Source organism: Neoarius graeffei, chromosome 28 (assembly GCF_027579695.1).
Source record: "Neoarius graeffei isolate fNeoGra1 chromosome 28, fNeoGra1.pri, whole genome shotgun sequence".
NCBI classification, from domain to species: Eukaryota; Metazoa; Chordata; class Actinopteri; order Siluriformes; family Ariidae; genus Neoarius; species Neoarius graeffei.
Window position 1 is genome coordinate 47,356,214 of NC_083596.1, and position 16,766 is coordinate 47,372,979.

Genomic DNA, 16,766 nt, shown 5'->3' on the forward strand with positions numbered 1-16,766 from the left:
GAATTCTGAGGCTGTGGTGGCCTGTGCCTTCCAACACAAGCTGCATTTAAGAGAACTTTGAGAGAGAAAAAGGTAGTAATAATAACTCTGCCTCATCACATCACATGTTTCTTATAACGGCACCACATTCCTTACATATAATTCGTCAACATTTTAACCACGAGTTCTCGATTTGATCTTCACGGACCTTCAGCCAGAACACCTTTTTATGTTCAGGAGGTACAGCCTCGGGTCAGGTGCCTCGGTGAAAAACACATCTACGTTTTATGAATGTATTAAGAAGCTCATTGGGGAATATGACTCACTATATTGTCTTTTTAATCTATGACCGACCCATGAATGCCAGTGCAACTGCGTGTGTCAATGTTTAAAATATCCACCTCAGGTTCTTCATCTTGAACAGAATGCCAGAAGCATTCCAAAAAGCACTTAATGGAACTAAACTCTACACGATTCAGGCTTTTACGTGCTGCCGCCAAGCAGAACGACACCGATGTAAGCTGAGTTGTGGGTTTTTTTTTTTTTTTTTTTTTTTTTAATTTTAGTTCTTGTACCTTATTCTACAGACTGCTGTTTTGGAGTTACTGATGTATGATACGTGGATCCTGGATCACACTCGAGTGTAATCAGAAGTTTGATATAAAGCAGATTATTCTTTTGATAAGTGTGTGAAGGTGGATAGCCATGCCTCCTTCATCCAAACAAGCACAATAGCGGTTGATCACAGCCCTGGCAGAACCTCTGGGGCAGATCATCTGCAAGGCAGTGTGGCACAGGGTTGGTTAACAACTGTTGTTGTGTTCACACAAATCTGCGTCACTTTGATGTTCTACACTTTATCTCGTTTGGTTAATTTGTTCCAGGTTCATCATGGGGGGGGAACGGTTCTCAACCGAAGAGACTCTTAATCGGACATTAAAGCGTCTGTAGGCTACATGTCCAGCTTGATAATATTCTTGTTACAGTACAATGGGATGAGACCATTATGGATCAATGTCATAATGAAGTGGATAAATAGCCATTGGTTATGATGTAGCTGGAAAATATAGGGCATTATCTAGTTCTAAAACTGAACAGTTGATGAAGAAAACATGCTTTCTGATACATGTGTACACGCACACTACCTATTTTCCTTATTTTTAATCAAAACCAGACATTACTACTAGGATTTTAATTTTCAGCCTGACCTAAGCATCCTTGTATCTGTGCTCAAACCTTGGGAGGAGGTTTGAAAATGGAATGTGCAAATCGGATCTTCAAAATCGTCTCTTAACTGCCTGCCTGTCTTGTAACCGAGAGTATCGATCAGATTGGTCTGTCAATGATGTCACAGCTGAAAGCCCCAGATGCGTGCTTGGCTGTGTACCGTAATATGCAAATTCCATAATCTGACTTGTGGGAAGCTAGGTAGTCAATGTGTGAGAGCGTTTGCATTTGTAACACGATGCACAAGCACACTTTCATCAGTAGTCTCAAGAGGTTTGTCCTCGTTTCAACAAGGAAGGGTGAAGAGCCACAACTTGAACCAAAATGATTGATTTAGTCTGAGAAGGGGATCAATCAAAAACCGGTTGCCTTATCAGGCACCGGTAGATCAGCAAATGAAGACTTGATGCATGTAGAGACATGTGGGGCTTAATATCAGGCTTGTCCGACTCGTGCCCTAATTTCAAGGACTCGTGACTTGACTTGAGCACTGATGACTTGAACTCGGACTTGTGCATTAACTGCATTTGGATTTGTAAACTGGAGACGAGGACTAGGGATTTTAATTTTTTTTTGAGAGGCATCATGTTTTTGTGTAACATGATTTGGTTTTTGAAATGCACACAAGTGTATTTGTTACAGTAAATCAGAGTGTTATGGTTTTGACATGGATGCTTAACATTTTAGTGCCTTTTTTGTGAATTTATTGTAGGTTATGGTATGGGACATACATCTTCACACTACTCACAGCTATTGAGGCGTCTTAGAGACTGTGACAGCTGTGTCATTTGTGTTGGACTTAACTCGAAACTTTCTTTAATGACTTGACTCAGACTTGAACATTGGGGACTCGAGACTGGACTCGGACTCGAGGTTTAGTGACTTGTCTGCAACACTGCTTAATCTCGACCCTGTGGTATGTACCATGCTTGAACATAACTCAAACATTTATGGGGGAAATGTATTAAATGTATGCATTAAGAATGAAATGAATAGTGATTTAAAAAAATTAGAGGTTTAAAAAAAAGGTAGATCATAAGATGCATCTCCTGAGGAATGTTCCAGCATTTCAGTTTATTGATGGCAATCTGTACACAGAACAGTGTATCTAAGCTGGTTTATATAAATAACTTTAAAGGGGATGTATGAAGAATCTCAACTTTAGTGCTTGTGCACATGGATTTAGAAATCTGGAGTCCCTACAAACCCACAAACTCTGCAATAAGACACCCAGTCAGTTCCTTTTGGGCTGCAGATTTCAGAAAACAAGCCATTTAAGATTGATCTCCCCTTTCTATGTCACAAGGAGCTCATTAGAATTGACGGTCTCCACTTATGGCTTGAGAACTGCCTTTGTGAATAAATATTCATGACTGGTTGATGGAAGAGGGGGTGGGGTGAGCAGTGGCTTATCATTTAAAGGAACAGGCGCTCGAATCGGCCATTTTTAACAGCTGTTTCGACAGGGTGAGAAGGGAGCAGTGGGGGTTTATTCCTTGTGGTATTTTTGTCAAACGCATGTCACAGGCATTTCATTAAGGCCTCAGGGAACTGTGCCAGCTTGTGGAAAAGGGGTATAATATGCCACCTTTTAAGGCTGTTATACATGTTTTGACCAGAGTTCTCTACGGTATGAAGGTATTTTTCCATTAGGAGTGGACGATATGACAAAAATATAATCTCTCCATGCTTATATATAAATAAGTTTGCTAGCAAACCTATATATCAGCCTCAGTCATGCAGAATTTAAAAAAAAAAAAAGCAGAGTTCTAGACTTATGAATCATTATATTTTCATTAATTATATTTCTCAACATTTTAACAATTTTAAACAAAGTATTACCATCAGATTAATTGTATGCAAATACTTCGGTTTTCAGGAAGGTGTATTGTGGCATAATTAATCATGCTGCTGTTTTTCATTATTTCCCAGCTGTATTTTCCATACAAGTAATTGATGTTGATTTTGGGATTCAGTCTACCAGTATGTGAAGATTTAAAAAGTGAACTGTTATTTATTTCTTCTGGGATATTAGATTATTGGACTCTTCTGTAAGTGTTGATTTTGGATTTTAATACAAAGTTTGAGGGTAGGAGTTTTTTACTATTAACCATTGTATTGCTTTTGCATAAAATTGACAACCCTGCTCAAAGTCCCTCTCTTGTATGCTTGTAACCCAACTACCCCTTTCACTTCAGGCTTCTGAGATCTTGAAATTTCCCCCAGGATGTTGAAGGGCCACCCTACACTAAGCTAATATGCTGTATTTTGTTTTCCCTTCAGATTTATCCAAGAACCGTTTTGGAGAGATCCCTCCTGAAGTGTGTATGTTTGCACCGCTGGAGTCGCTCAACCTCTACCACAACTGCATAAAAATGATTCCAGAAGCCATCGTCAACTTACAGATGCTTACATACCTCAATATCAGGTGGGAAATGATTTAGGCACTAAACATATCACAGGTGATTTGATGGAGTAATATTTTACAGAATCATAAATTATTCAGAAAAAAGACAGTGGTGAGGAAATGCCTGCTGCAACTAGAAGAAACGTTTTGTGGACGTTCCATAACATTAAAGGTCCTAGGCAATGGTTTTCAATTTATGCACATTTGAAACTTTATATGTTAAAAAAACCCTCTGTAAGTTTCTTCTGGTCCCGAGAAGTATTGTTAATAAGTAATAATTAAGTTAGTGCGGATCACGGCGAATTTCTGTTCGGCGATTTTCGTGACCACTCGGCGCGTGACTTCATTCAAGACAAACAAACTGCTTGAGTTGAGTTCACTTCCGTTTACTTGCATTGCCGTTCGGCTTGAGTGCAGACGTGCGTTCGGGAATTTCCAAAGAAAAACCCCATGCCTTATTGTTGTGCAGTGAACTGTGACAACAGGACTGGTTCAGGAAGTTTTTACCTTTTTCCGAAAAAGAAGAGGCAGAGCGAGAGGGTTGGCTTTTTCCGAAAAAGGAGAAGAGGCGGAGAGAGTGGGCTGGCTTTTTCTGAAAGAGGAGACGAGGCGGAGAGAGTGGATTGTGCGCGTGAAACAAAATCAAGCAGTCAAAGAAGAAACGAAGCAGCAACGCTCAAGCAAAAAGGAGAAGATTGGAGGGAAACATTTTTACTTTTGCTTGCAATTGACAAGTGAAGAATCCTGAGGGATCCTGTACAGTCATTGTGGAAATGAGGCAAAGGGATATTTCCTCACTTAGTCTGCTATAAATAGTATAATGCCGCGGATGGCAGGCTAACATGGCCTACCGGCGCACTGTCCAGTAATCGTTACCTATATCCACTTGGGAGGGCGGTTTAATTATTCTTCAAAAGGGCTCTTATTTAGTATTACAACGAAAGTAGGAATTTCTCATAACTACCAGGATAAATCGTTTGGGTGCGAGTCTTGTTGAGGTCTGGGGTCACCGCGATCAGAGTCGGCTGAGTTGCTGTCCGATTCCGTGGCTGCACGCTCACCGGTTTGACCCACATTCACCGATTGCTTCACAATGGCCATAGGTTCATACATGTATATGGTTTCACCTCTCAATATTTAATTTGGAGCGTTCCTGCTTCAAAATCACTATCGCTTTCAGACATTTTACACATCCTCTCACGACCAAAGTCCATACACGTGCGCTCAGTTCGCAAGTAAACACAGAACTGCTTCCAGTCTGTTTGGCTTGAATACGTCACGACGATGGTCCCCTGGCAGTGAAAGTGCGCATGTGAGATGTAAATAAACCTATGGAAATTGGGCAAAATGGTATATTTTAACAATTTTATTAAATTTTAGGGTACAAATTAGACACTAGGAAGATTGAATTTGCTTTTTGGGACATTCTTCTAGGCAAAGTTGATATTGTATGTTTCACCTCCGACCATTGCCTATGACCTTTAAAAGTAGCTATAATTTTATTTTTTTAAATTGTTAGTGTTGGCAAAATGCTGTGGTATCACAAGAATAAAACATTTGTGCTGTTTTAGGAAAACAACCTTTGGGGTGTAACTTGGCTTTGTGTTGAGCCACATCACCTCAAGTTTGGATGTATGATAACTTGCTAGGTCCAAGACATATGAGTGTGTTAAAATAGTACATAACCTAGAGTAAAAACAAAAAAACGATTTGGCACGGTCCTGTTTTGATAATATACTATTCAAAAAAAGTAGGGGATATTTTATTTTGAGATCCAAATTTTCACATATACAAAGGGATACGAAAGCATGTTGTATAGTTCCTTACTGAGGAAGCATTTCCAAAGAAATTCATCACCCAAACACATCAATGACACTCTCATGATCAGCACGGGATGCTACTGATGATCAAGGGGGTCGTGCCACAAATTTGCATGACTCTGAATTGGAAGGTTAGAGCCACTCCAAAAGAAGATTTTGAAGAGAAAGCATCAGATTATCAGTGGTTGAAGTCGTTAATTAAACAGAGACCATGCGCCGTCTAACACAGGATGAGAGGTTACGTGCCCTTGGCATGCTACAGGTTGGCACAAGACAGGTCGTTGTGGCAAGAGCATTGAATGTTTCCCAGTCTGTCATCAGCAGATTATGGTCCAGACATCGTGCTACAGGGTCTGTTCAGGATAGACCACGATCCGGTCGACCAAGGGCAACAACTCAGGCTCAGGACAGATTCATCCTCACTATTGCCTTGAGAAATCGTATGGTAACAGCAAATCAGATAAGGTCTCAACTTCGAAGGGATACTGGCTTGGTAGTGAGTGGCCAGACCATCAGGAATCGACTGCACAGATTTCACTTACACGCCCGACGTTCTCGTGTCATTCCCTGTTTGAGGGATCGTCACATTAGGGCCAGACTCCAGTGGTGTCGTCATCATCAACGCTGGGATAATCGCCGATGGAACCACGTAATGTTCTCAGATGAGTCGAGGTTCACTGTGGACTTCCTGGACAGACGCAGGAGGGTTTGGCACCGACGTAACGAACGTTTCCATGACGTTAACGTCATTAGACATGATCCGTATGGGGGTGGCTCTGTAATGGTGTGGGGAGGCATCACTGCTGCCGGCAGAACAGACTTGCATGTTGTTGCTGGATGTGTCACAGGGCAGTGCTACCGGGACAACATCTTGGCACCCCATGTTGTGCCGTTTGCACGTCGTTATGGCCACCGTTTCATTTTCCAAGATGACAATGCCAGATGTCATAGGGCCAGGATCGTTACAGATTACCTCCAGCAGCAGAATATCACCAGATTACCATGGCCAGCACTCAGTCCGGACCTTTCCCCCATCGAGCATGTCTGGGACATGCTTGGACAGCGGCTACGCCAACGTCAACAACCTCCTGCCAATGTCCAAGAACTTGCTGCAGCATTGCAACAGGAATGGAATAACATTCCCCAAAATGACCTGGGACGTCTCATTAGGAGTATGCCATGCCGAATTTGAGCTTGTCTAGCCAACCGAGGGGGTTTTACCCGCTACTGACTCGGTTTCAAAATGGTGGTAAATTTGCTGTGTGACCCTGTGTTTGTTGACCCTTATTCTGGAGAATCTGTCCTTTACTGACTCTACACAGGGTTTCGAATAAATTGACAAATGTTTCCTTAATGTTTTTCTGTCATTTGTTTCCTTCCTGACCTCATGATCTGCATTTCATTCTACTTGTAAATCCAATATCCCCTACTTTTTTTGAATAGTATATTTAACACAATCCTTGTACGTTATGGCTGGAACTTGCTTGAAACTAGATTGCCTTTCAGATTTTTCAAGTGTAGGTCATAAAAAGAAACTTTCCTGACACCCAGTTATTTTTGTTTAGTGGACAGAAAGCTACTGAATTCGAATCAGACTTCCAATTTTTTATTATTAAAAAAAAAGTTTTTTTTAGTCGTGGTGAAGAAGGAGCTGAGCCAAAAGGCGAAGCTCTCAATTTACCGGTCGATCTACGTTCCGACTCTCACCTATGGTCATGAGCTTTGGGTAATGACAGAAAGAACAAGATCGCGGATACAAGCGGCTGAAATGAGTTTCCTTCGCAGGGTGGCTGGGCGCTCCCTTAGAGATAGGGTGAGAAGCACAGTCACTCGGGAGGAGCTCGGAGTAGAGCCGCTGCTCCTCCACATCGAGAGGAACCAGCTGAGGTGGCTCGGGCATCTTTTTCGGATGCCTCCTGGACGCCTCCCTGGGGAGGTGTTCCAGGCATGTCCCCCCGGGAGGAGGCCCCGGGGAAGACCCAGGACACGCTGGAGGGACTATGTCTCTCGGCTGGCCTGGGAACGCCTTGGTGTTCTTCCCGAGGAGCTGGCCGAGGTGTCTGGGGAAAGGGAAGTTTGGGCTTCCATGCTTAGACTGCTGCCTCCACGACCCGGTCCCGGATAAGCGGAAGAAGACGAGACGAAAAAAAAAGTTTTTATAAAACCCTTTTATAGGGTTTTATTTATTTATTATTCTTAATAGAACAATCAATTTTAGGGCCACATGGCCGTAAATTCTCTGCTGGCTTTTAATTTTTTTTTTTCCTGCTTCACCATGACCCAATACAAGATACTACGTCATGCATCATATGGTGGGCTTTCCCCATTTACACAAGGCATTGTGGGATACAAATTTGAAACAGGAAAGAAAAATGGAGGGCACAAGTGTGTGAATGAAACGTGAAAGGCCGACTACAGTAATGGGGAAGTGAGAAGAAAAGACCTTATGTTGTGAAGGAAAGGAAACGCAGGACCAAACTAATAAATATCGGCGGTTAGCAAGCACCTCTGTGCGATCAGCTGTTCATTTAGCGACAGAATGATGGAACGGTCAGTGCACGGTCAAAGGAAAACCTGTAGATGGCAGTAATGCAACACTGTGGATGCCAGCTGCCGTAAAACCCAAAAGATGATGAAGGTAAACCTGTGCATGTGCACATGGACTTCCTCTGTCTGCTTGACTGTGCGAAGCGAGCGATTTCATGTACATTTATTTGCTCAATCTCCTCGAATTAAAGAACTTCCCAGCTACAGAATGGCCTGGGGTTTGTGTTTTTATTTGTTAAATTTTTGGGGGGGAGATATTACAGAAATAAACATATCACAATGACCAAATTTCAGAGGGAACTAAATTTAATTGATTTTTTTTTTAATGAAATTAGAAGGCCGTATAGCTTTTAATAATGTCATCATGTCTCATGCTTTCTCTTCAGAATGCTAAACTTATCATTGGCTAACGGAAACCCATTTCCCTGAGCTGAATTTTCTTAAATGTACTTAAAATTGCACAACATTACACTGGAAATACACTTTGAAGATGTGTGGGGTGTCGTCTGCCCAGAGTTTAATTTGTACTACTGGTTGTGTAATTAACTGATGAATTGTGTGTCGATGTTTTTCAGTCGGAATCAACTCTCCGTGCTGCCCAAGTTCCTGTTCAATCTGCCACTCAGAGTCCTGGTGGTCGGCAACAACAAACTGCTGTCCATTCCAGATGACATTGGCAAAGCCAAAGACCTCATGGAACTGGTGTGTGCGCGCTTGTTAATATGGCAGGAAAGGTCTGTGTGTCTGACCATGAAACACAAATATCGATATAGTAAATACGCCCATTAGAATGTGATTTTATTTATTTATTTTTTTTAAATAAAATGTCCTGGCAGGTTAGTTTATGGTAACCAGTTTAAAATCCTGTCAGAATTCCTCTTGGGTTGCTGCATGTTGTAGCCAGTTGGTTAGCTTTAGCAGTGACTATTATAAACCTTCATGAATAGGATTAAAAATCCTCTCAGAAATCCTCTTAGGTTCACACATTTGCTATGAAAATGCATGTGTATATGTGACTCCCTTTGTGTTACTTAAAGACATCCATGCATGGACTCAATGATGCACCCTCCTTCCTATTTATAGTCCTAATGACACACCCACTCAGAGCGCCTCTTGCTTCCATAATTGGACCCAAAACATCCCTTTTTTAATGCCTCCGCCACCGTAAGGTGCAGGAGGCACTATGTTTTCGGGTTGTCCGTCTGGCCGTGCATCCGTCCGTGCGTCCGTCCCACAACCTTGTGAACGCCATATCTCAAAGGCTAATGAAAGGAATTTCACCAAGCTTTCACCATTTGTGCGCTTTGGGACAAACATGAACTGATTAGATTTTGAGATCAAAAGATCTAAGGTCAAGGTCACTGTGAGGTCAAGTGTCTGTCCGAAAACCTTGTGAACACAATATCTCCAAGGCTAATACAAGTAATTTCACCAGGTCAAGATTACTGTGAGGTCAAATGTCCATCCCCAAATCACAATAAGGCGTGTAGTCTACCGGGTGGAGGCATCCCCATCGTTGGCGTCGAGCTCTATCTGGGTTTTTTTTTTTTTTTTAATTGGCGAGGACTTCACTTTATGTGCTCCATTTGCACTACTGTTTCCCCAGGAGCAGGGTGTAATTATTTGGTGTGTGTGTGTGTGTGTGTGTGTGCAGGATATAAGCTGCAATGAAATTCAGGTGCTTCCTACTCAGATGGGGAAACTCCATGCCTTACGAGAACTGAACATCAGAAGAAACTGCATCCAAGTCCTTCCTGATGGTACACGCGCACACACAATCCAATGCCACTGTAGCTACACAAGCCAGACAGCATTCACGTGGGAGCTTGGTACTTTCCATCACTAAATGTGGCCACAATCCACCTACTTGCTAATTTAACTGATGCAGTAGACAACCAGTCACAGACCTTACATGACTCTTAAGCTAGCCGCACACTACGCCGATCCACGTGGTACCGAACCGACCCATTTCAGAGCTGACTCCCGACAGGGCACGCACATATCCCTGACTAACTCACGACTGTTGATGAGTGCAGTCGCGATTGAAGCGACACCATACGAGATTATGCGAACTAAGCATCATAACAAACATTCTGCTAAATATCATGTGACAATAGCTTTGTGATTGGCTATTGGATATAGTTACTGTTAAATCCAACACTTGAAGATGCTACAGGCTGAATTACAAATGACACAACATGGAATATGTAGCGCACTATCTAGGCTACATGAGCTATTATTTCCAACCTTAAATAGTGCACTTACGTATATAGGGGAGTTAAAGAGATTTAGAATTCAGCCACACAACTTGAGCAGAGTGGCTTTCCAGCCCACTGTGTCTATGGATAAAGCTTCAGTCTATGGAATTACAGTATATACCTGCATTAGGTGCTACCAACACGTATTTCTCGCGCTAGAAATTGTGTTTAATGATGTCACGTGTTCTATGCGAAATATATGATTGGCTATTGCTAGCGACTCTCGCCGATCAGTCTGGCTCCCGATTAGTTTTTTGAATCGGCTGTGAGATGAGTCGGTACCATCGAAAACTAGTCTTTACGCCTGACTCGCGACTTCAGTTGGATCGGTACGCTGAAAATCGGCGTAGTGTGCGGCTAGCTTTATGAACCTTTTTTTTTTTTTTAAATAGAAGTAATTCTGAAAAGATTATTTTTTTTTTAAATAGAAGTAATTTTGTTCCTGCAGAGAGAAGTTTTGATTTTCTACTGCAAATCAGTAGTGAGGAGACGCATAACGACTCAGTTCGATTCATGATACTGAGTTCACGATTCAGTTTTCTCATGATTCTGAAAAAAATTACATTTTTTATTACTTAAATGCAACTTTTTCCAATTATTTATCAACTTAAATGTTCCTTTATCCCCCCCAACTAAAACTTTTCATTTCAGCAATAATTATTTATAAACATTTTTCAGGATTGGAGTAAAATATAATAGACAACTAAAATATTCCTTTTGTTAAAAATGAAAAAAGTTTGTAACAAATGGGCCTTTTCTTAATAAAATATATGAACATTTGTGACTACCTCCTTTTCTTCTCTTTTCTTTAGCTTGTGTAAAAGATTTCTTGTTAAATCTATTAGGACAGTTGATCACAAAACAGCCTTTTCCATTTTAGATCGTGGGTGTGGGTGTGTGTTTGTTTGTTTTTTCATGGCATTAGAGCTGTGCCTACAGTGACATCAAGTACATTTTTGCTCATCTCCTTATCTCTAGCCACTTTATCCTGTTCTACAGGGTTGCAGGCAAGCTGGAGCCTATCCCAGCTGACTACGGGCGAAAGGCGGGGTACACCCTGGACAAGTCGCCAGGTCATCACAGGGCTGACACATAGACACAGACAACCATTCACACTCACATTCACACCTACGGTCAATTTAGAGTCACCAGTTAACCTAACCTGCATGTCTTTGGACTGTGGGGGAAACTGGAGCACTCGGAGGAAACCCACGCGGACACGGGGAGAACATGCAAACTCCGCACAGAAAGGCCCTCGCTGGCCACGGGGCTCGAACCCGGACCTTCTTGCTGTGAGGCGACAGTGCTAACCACTACACCACCGTGCCGCCCTACATTTCTGTTCTTGTATGTTATCGTGCCCTCTGCTGTCTAAATAATGCAATTACAGCTCGGAAAAACAAGATTACACAGCCCAATAATAATCGCTTATTTTTTTTTTTTTTATGCCTCCGCCACCGTAAGGTGCAGGAGGCATTATGTTTTCGGGTTGTCCGTGCATGCATCCGTCCGTCCTGCAACCTTGTGAACGCGATATCTCCAAGGCAGATGAAAGGAATTTCACCAAACTTTCACCATTTGTGCATTTGGGGACAAAGATGAACTGATTTAGATTTTGAGATCAAAAGGTCTAAGGTCAGGGTCACTGTGAGGTCAAATGTCTGTCCGAAAACCTTGTGAACACAATATCTCCAAGGTTAATACAAGTAATTTCACCAGGTCAAGATTACCGTGAGGTCAAATGTCCATCCCCAAATCACAACTTAAGGCATGTGGTCTACCAGGCGGAGGCATCCCCATCGACGCCATTGGCGTTGAGTTCTGTCTAGTGTTTTTTTTTTTTTTTTTTTAAATTTCCTCGATTCGAATAATAAATTTGTACTGTGATTTCGAATAATAAATTCGTACTGCGATTTCTCATCGCACAATAACAACATATGCCTCGTAATGAGCCAGTGAGATTGTAACCTTTAACATTCTGAAGCTCTTGGCCAGAAAAGTAAGTGTGTGTCTGTGTGTGTGTGTGTGTGTGTGTGTGTGTGTCTGTGTGTGTGTGTAATAGAACCATTGAAAGCTTGCTTGGATGAAAATGAACACACATGCACGCAATTCTTTACATGGCTACAACTTTAACCTCCTAAGACCCAAGCTGTTTTTTTTTTTTTACATGCATTTTTTATTTCTTTTTGCTATTTGGGCTTATTAGAACCTGATTAGAATAAAAACTAAGCATCATCTTTGATAAGATGTACTTTTTGAGAAAAAGTATGTCCACATATGTGGATTCTTGTTCTGAATTTCTAAAAAGTGCTGTCCACATATGTGACCGCTAGGCCCTAGGAGGATAATGTTTTTATTGTATTAGCACAAGAAGACTTTCTACTAGCATGTAAATATGATAATATTGTCACACTGTGTAATCTCAGAGAATTATAATACTATTCTGACATCCACATGGCATCAGCCAAAAAGAGTCCTCCTCCAGCATCTCGCTGTATGCAAATGTATTCATGAATTATACATTATTCATTGTTTTTGTTTGTGCGCTCTCTCTCCTGTCTCTCTCTCACAGAGCTGTCTGATCTGCCATTGATCAGGTTGGATTTCTCCTGTAATAAGATAACAGAAATCCCTCCATCTTACCGTAAACTCTGCCAGATCCAGCACATCATCCTCGACAACAACCCCATGCAGTCCCCTCCTGCACAGGTGTGTGTGTGTGTGTGTGTGTGTGTGTGTGAGAGAGAGATGATTTCATATTTCTGTCTGACAGTTGATGAAATCAGGCTGAAAGTTAGATCCCAAAACAGCATCTGAAAAACTAGAGTAAGCCCAGTACTCGGCACGCTCTCCAATGAGTGATCCTTCAGCACTGCGGTGCTTTCCTGAGATGCTCTCGATTAGTGTGTTTGCGTCTTCTAGTGGTCTGATTGCTGGGCTTCCCAAAGTCATATGAGCTTCCTCATTGAGCTCAAGGTTATCAGTGAGATTTCAAATGAAGAACCTTGAATGAATTGTAATAGTACCAAGGAGGCTCCCCCCCATCATTGAGTGTTTGGATGGCTTGTGAAATTATGCAAGCATGATTCAAAATTGTCATGGCCTGTCCTGTCTCTGAGGAAGCCAATTCACCCACCCAGGTTGGAATTTTTCATTTTTTTTTTACTCATTAAGTATGAACTTTCAAGTCTATTATGTACTTCTAAGTAAAGTAATAAGTAGAGACATAAAGTACTGTATTAAAAATATTCTTTTGCATAAACTTTTTTCCTTCTGTATACAGTGGTGCTTGAAAGTTTGTGAACCCTTTAGAATTTTCTCTATTTCTGCATAAATATGACCTAAAACATCAGATTTTCACACAAGTCCTAAAAATAAAGAGAACCCAGTTAAACAAATGAGACAAATATTATACAGTTAGGTCCATAAATATTTGGACAGACATTTTTCTAATTTTGGTTCTGTACATTACCACAATGAATTTTGAACAAAACAATTCAGATGCAGTTGAAGTTCAGACTTTCAGCTTTAATTCAGTGGGTTGAGCAAAATGATTGCATAAAAATGTGAGGAACTAAAGCATTTTTTAAACACAATCCCTTCATTTCAGGGATTCAAAAGTAATTGGACAAATTAAATAATTGTAAATAAAATGTTCATTTCTAATACTTGGTTGAAAACCCTTTGTTGGCAATGACTGCCTGAAGTCTTGAACTCATGGACATCACCAGATGCTGTGTTTGCTCCTTTTTAATGCTCTGCCAGGCCTTTACTGCAGCAGTTTTCAGTTGCTGTTTGTTTGTGGGCCTTTCTGTCTGAAGTTTAGTCTTTAACAAGTGAAATGCATGCTCAATTGGGTTGAGATCAGGTGACTGACTTGGCCATTCAAGAATATTCCACTTCTTTGCTTTAATAAACTCCTGGGTTGCTTTGGCTTTATGTTTTGGGTCATTGTCCATCTGTATTATGAAACGCCGACCAATCAGTTTGGCTGCATTTGGCTGGATTTGAGCACACAATATGTCTCTGAATACCTCAGAATTCATTCGGCTGCTCCTGTCCTGTGTCACATCAATAAACACTAGTGACCCAGTGCCACTGGCAGCCATGCATGCCCAAGCCATCACACTGTCTCCGCCGTGTTTTACAGATGATGTGGTATGCTTTGGATCATGAGCTGTACCATGCCTTCGCCATACTTTTTTCTTTCCATCATTCTGATAGAGGTTGATCTTGGTTTCATCTGTCCAAAGAATGTTCTTCCAGAACTGTGCTGGCTTGTTTAGATGTTTTTTAGCAAAGTCCAATCTAGCCTTTATATTCTTGAGGCTTATGAGTGGCTTGCACTGTGCAGTGAACCCTCTGTATTTACTTTCATGCAGTCTTCTCTTTATGGTAGATTTGGATATTGATACGCCTACCTCCTGGAGAGTGTTGTTCACTTGGTTGGCTGTTGTGAAGGGGTTTCTCTTCACCATGGAAATTATTCTGCGATCCTCCACCACTGTGGTCTTCTGTGGGCATCCAGGTTTTTTTGCATTGATGAGTTCACCAGTTCTTTCTTTCTTTCTTTCTTTCTTTCTTTCTTTCTTTTTCTCAGGATGTACCAAACTGTAGATTTTGCCACTCCTCCTAATATTGTAGCAATTTCTCGGATGGGTTTTTTCTGTTTTCGCAGCTTAAGGATGGCTTGTTTCACCTGCATGGAGAGCTCCTTTGACCACATGTTTTCTTCACAGCAAAATCTGCAGGCACCACACCTCAAATCAACTCCAGGCCTTTTATCTGCTTAATTGAGAATGACATAATGAAGGAATTGCCCACACCTGCCTTTGAGTCAATTGTCCAATTACTTTTGGCCCCTTTAAAAACAGGGTGGCACATGTTAAGGAGCTGAAACTCCTAAACCCTTCATCCAGTTTTAATGTGGATACCCTCAAATGAAAGCTGAAAGTCTGGACTTTGTCCATGTCCATTATATAACTATAACTTGAATGTTTCAGTAAACAGGTAAAAAAAAAACAAAATTTGTCAGTGTCCAAATATATATGGACCTAACTGTACTTGGTCATTATTTATTGAGGAAAATGATCCAATATTACATATCTGTGAGTGCCAAAAGTATGTGAGCCTTTGCTTTCAGTATCTGGTGTGTGACCCCCTTGTGCAGCAATGACTGCAACTAAATGTTTCCATTAACCATTCATCAGTCTTGCACACCGGCTTGGCGGAATTTTAGCCCATTCCTCTGTACAGAACAGCTTCAACTCTGGGATCTTGGTGGGTTTCCTCACAGGAACTGCTTGCTTTAGGTCCTTCCACATTTTGATTGGCTTAAGGTCAGGACTTGGACTTGGCCATTCCAAAACATTTAACTTTTATTCTTCTTATACATTCTTTGGTAGAATGACTTGTGTGCTTGGGGTCGTTGTCTTGCTGCGTGACCCACCTTCTCTTGATTCAATTCATGGACAGATGTCCTGACATTTTTCCTTTAGAATTTGCTGGTATATTTCAGAATTAATTGTTCCATCGATGATGGCAAGCCGTCCTGGCCCAGATGTAGCAAAACGGGCCCAAACCATGATACTACCACCACCATGTTTCACAGATGGGATAAGGTTCTTATGCTGGAATGCATTGTTTTCCTTTCTCCAAACATAACGCTTCTCATTTAAACCAAAAAGTTCTATTTTGGTCTCATCTGTTCACAAAACATTTTTCCAATAGCCTTCTGGCTTGTCCATGTGATCTTTAGCAAACTGCAGATGAGCAGCAATGTTCTTTTGAGAGCAGTGGCTTTCTCCTTGCAACCCTGCCATGCACACCGTTGTTCAGCGTTCTTCTGAAGGTGGACTCATGAACATTGGCTAAAATGTGAGAGAGGCCTTCAGTTGTTTAGAAGTTACCCTGGGGTCCTTTGTGATCTCGCAGACTATTACATGCCTTACTCTTGGAGTGATCTTTGTTGGTCGACCACTCCTGGGGAGGGTAACAATGGTCTTGAATTTCCTCCATTTGTACACAATCTGTCTGACTGTGGATTGGTGGAGTCCGATCTCTTCAGAGATGGTCTTGTAACCTTTTCCAGCCTGATGAGCATAAACAACGCTTTTGCTGAGGTCCGCAGAAATCTCCTTTGTTCGTGCCATGATGCATTTCCACAAACGTGTTGTGAAGATCAGACTTTGATAGATCCCTGTTCTTTAAATAAAACAGGGTGCCCACTCACACCTGATTTCAATCAATGGGATGACAAACACCTGACTAATTTCACCTTCAAATTAAGTGCTAATCCTAGAGGTTCACATACTTTTGCCACACAATGTGTAATATTGGATCACTTTCCTCAATAAATAAATGACCAAGTATAATATTTTTGTCTCATTTGTTTAAGTGGGTTCTCTTTATCTACTTTTTAGGACTTGTGTAAAAATCTGATCATGTTTTAGGTCATATTTGTGCAGAAATATAGAGAATTCTAAAGGGTTCACAAACTTTCAAGCACCACTGTACAAGTATAAATTT

The 16,766-nt window shown here is 41.3% G+C and overlaps 1 protein-coding gene across 6 annotated transcripts in view; it reads left to right on the top strand.

Moving 5' to 3' along the window:
• The window catches only part of lrch2 (leucine-rich repeats and calponin homology (CH) domain containing 2), a 170,656-nt gene that overhangs the window by 39,875 nt on the left and 114,015 nt on the right, over positions 1–16,766 (top strand). For all 6 annotated transcript variants that reach the window (XM_060912500.1, XM_060912494.1, XM_060912495.1 and 3 more), the window contains exons 2-5: positions 3,490–3,634; positions 8,556–8,682; positions 9,635–9,740; positions 12,811–12,947. In XM_060912500.1, coding sequence (XP_060768483.1) covers positions 3,490–3,634; positions 8,556–8,682; positions 9,635–9,740; positions 12,811–12,947 — 515 coding nt within the window. The remainder of the gene's footprint in view (positions 1–3,489; positions 3,635–8,555; positions 8,683–9,634; positions 9,741–12,810; positions 12,948–16,766) is intronic.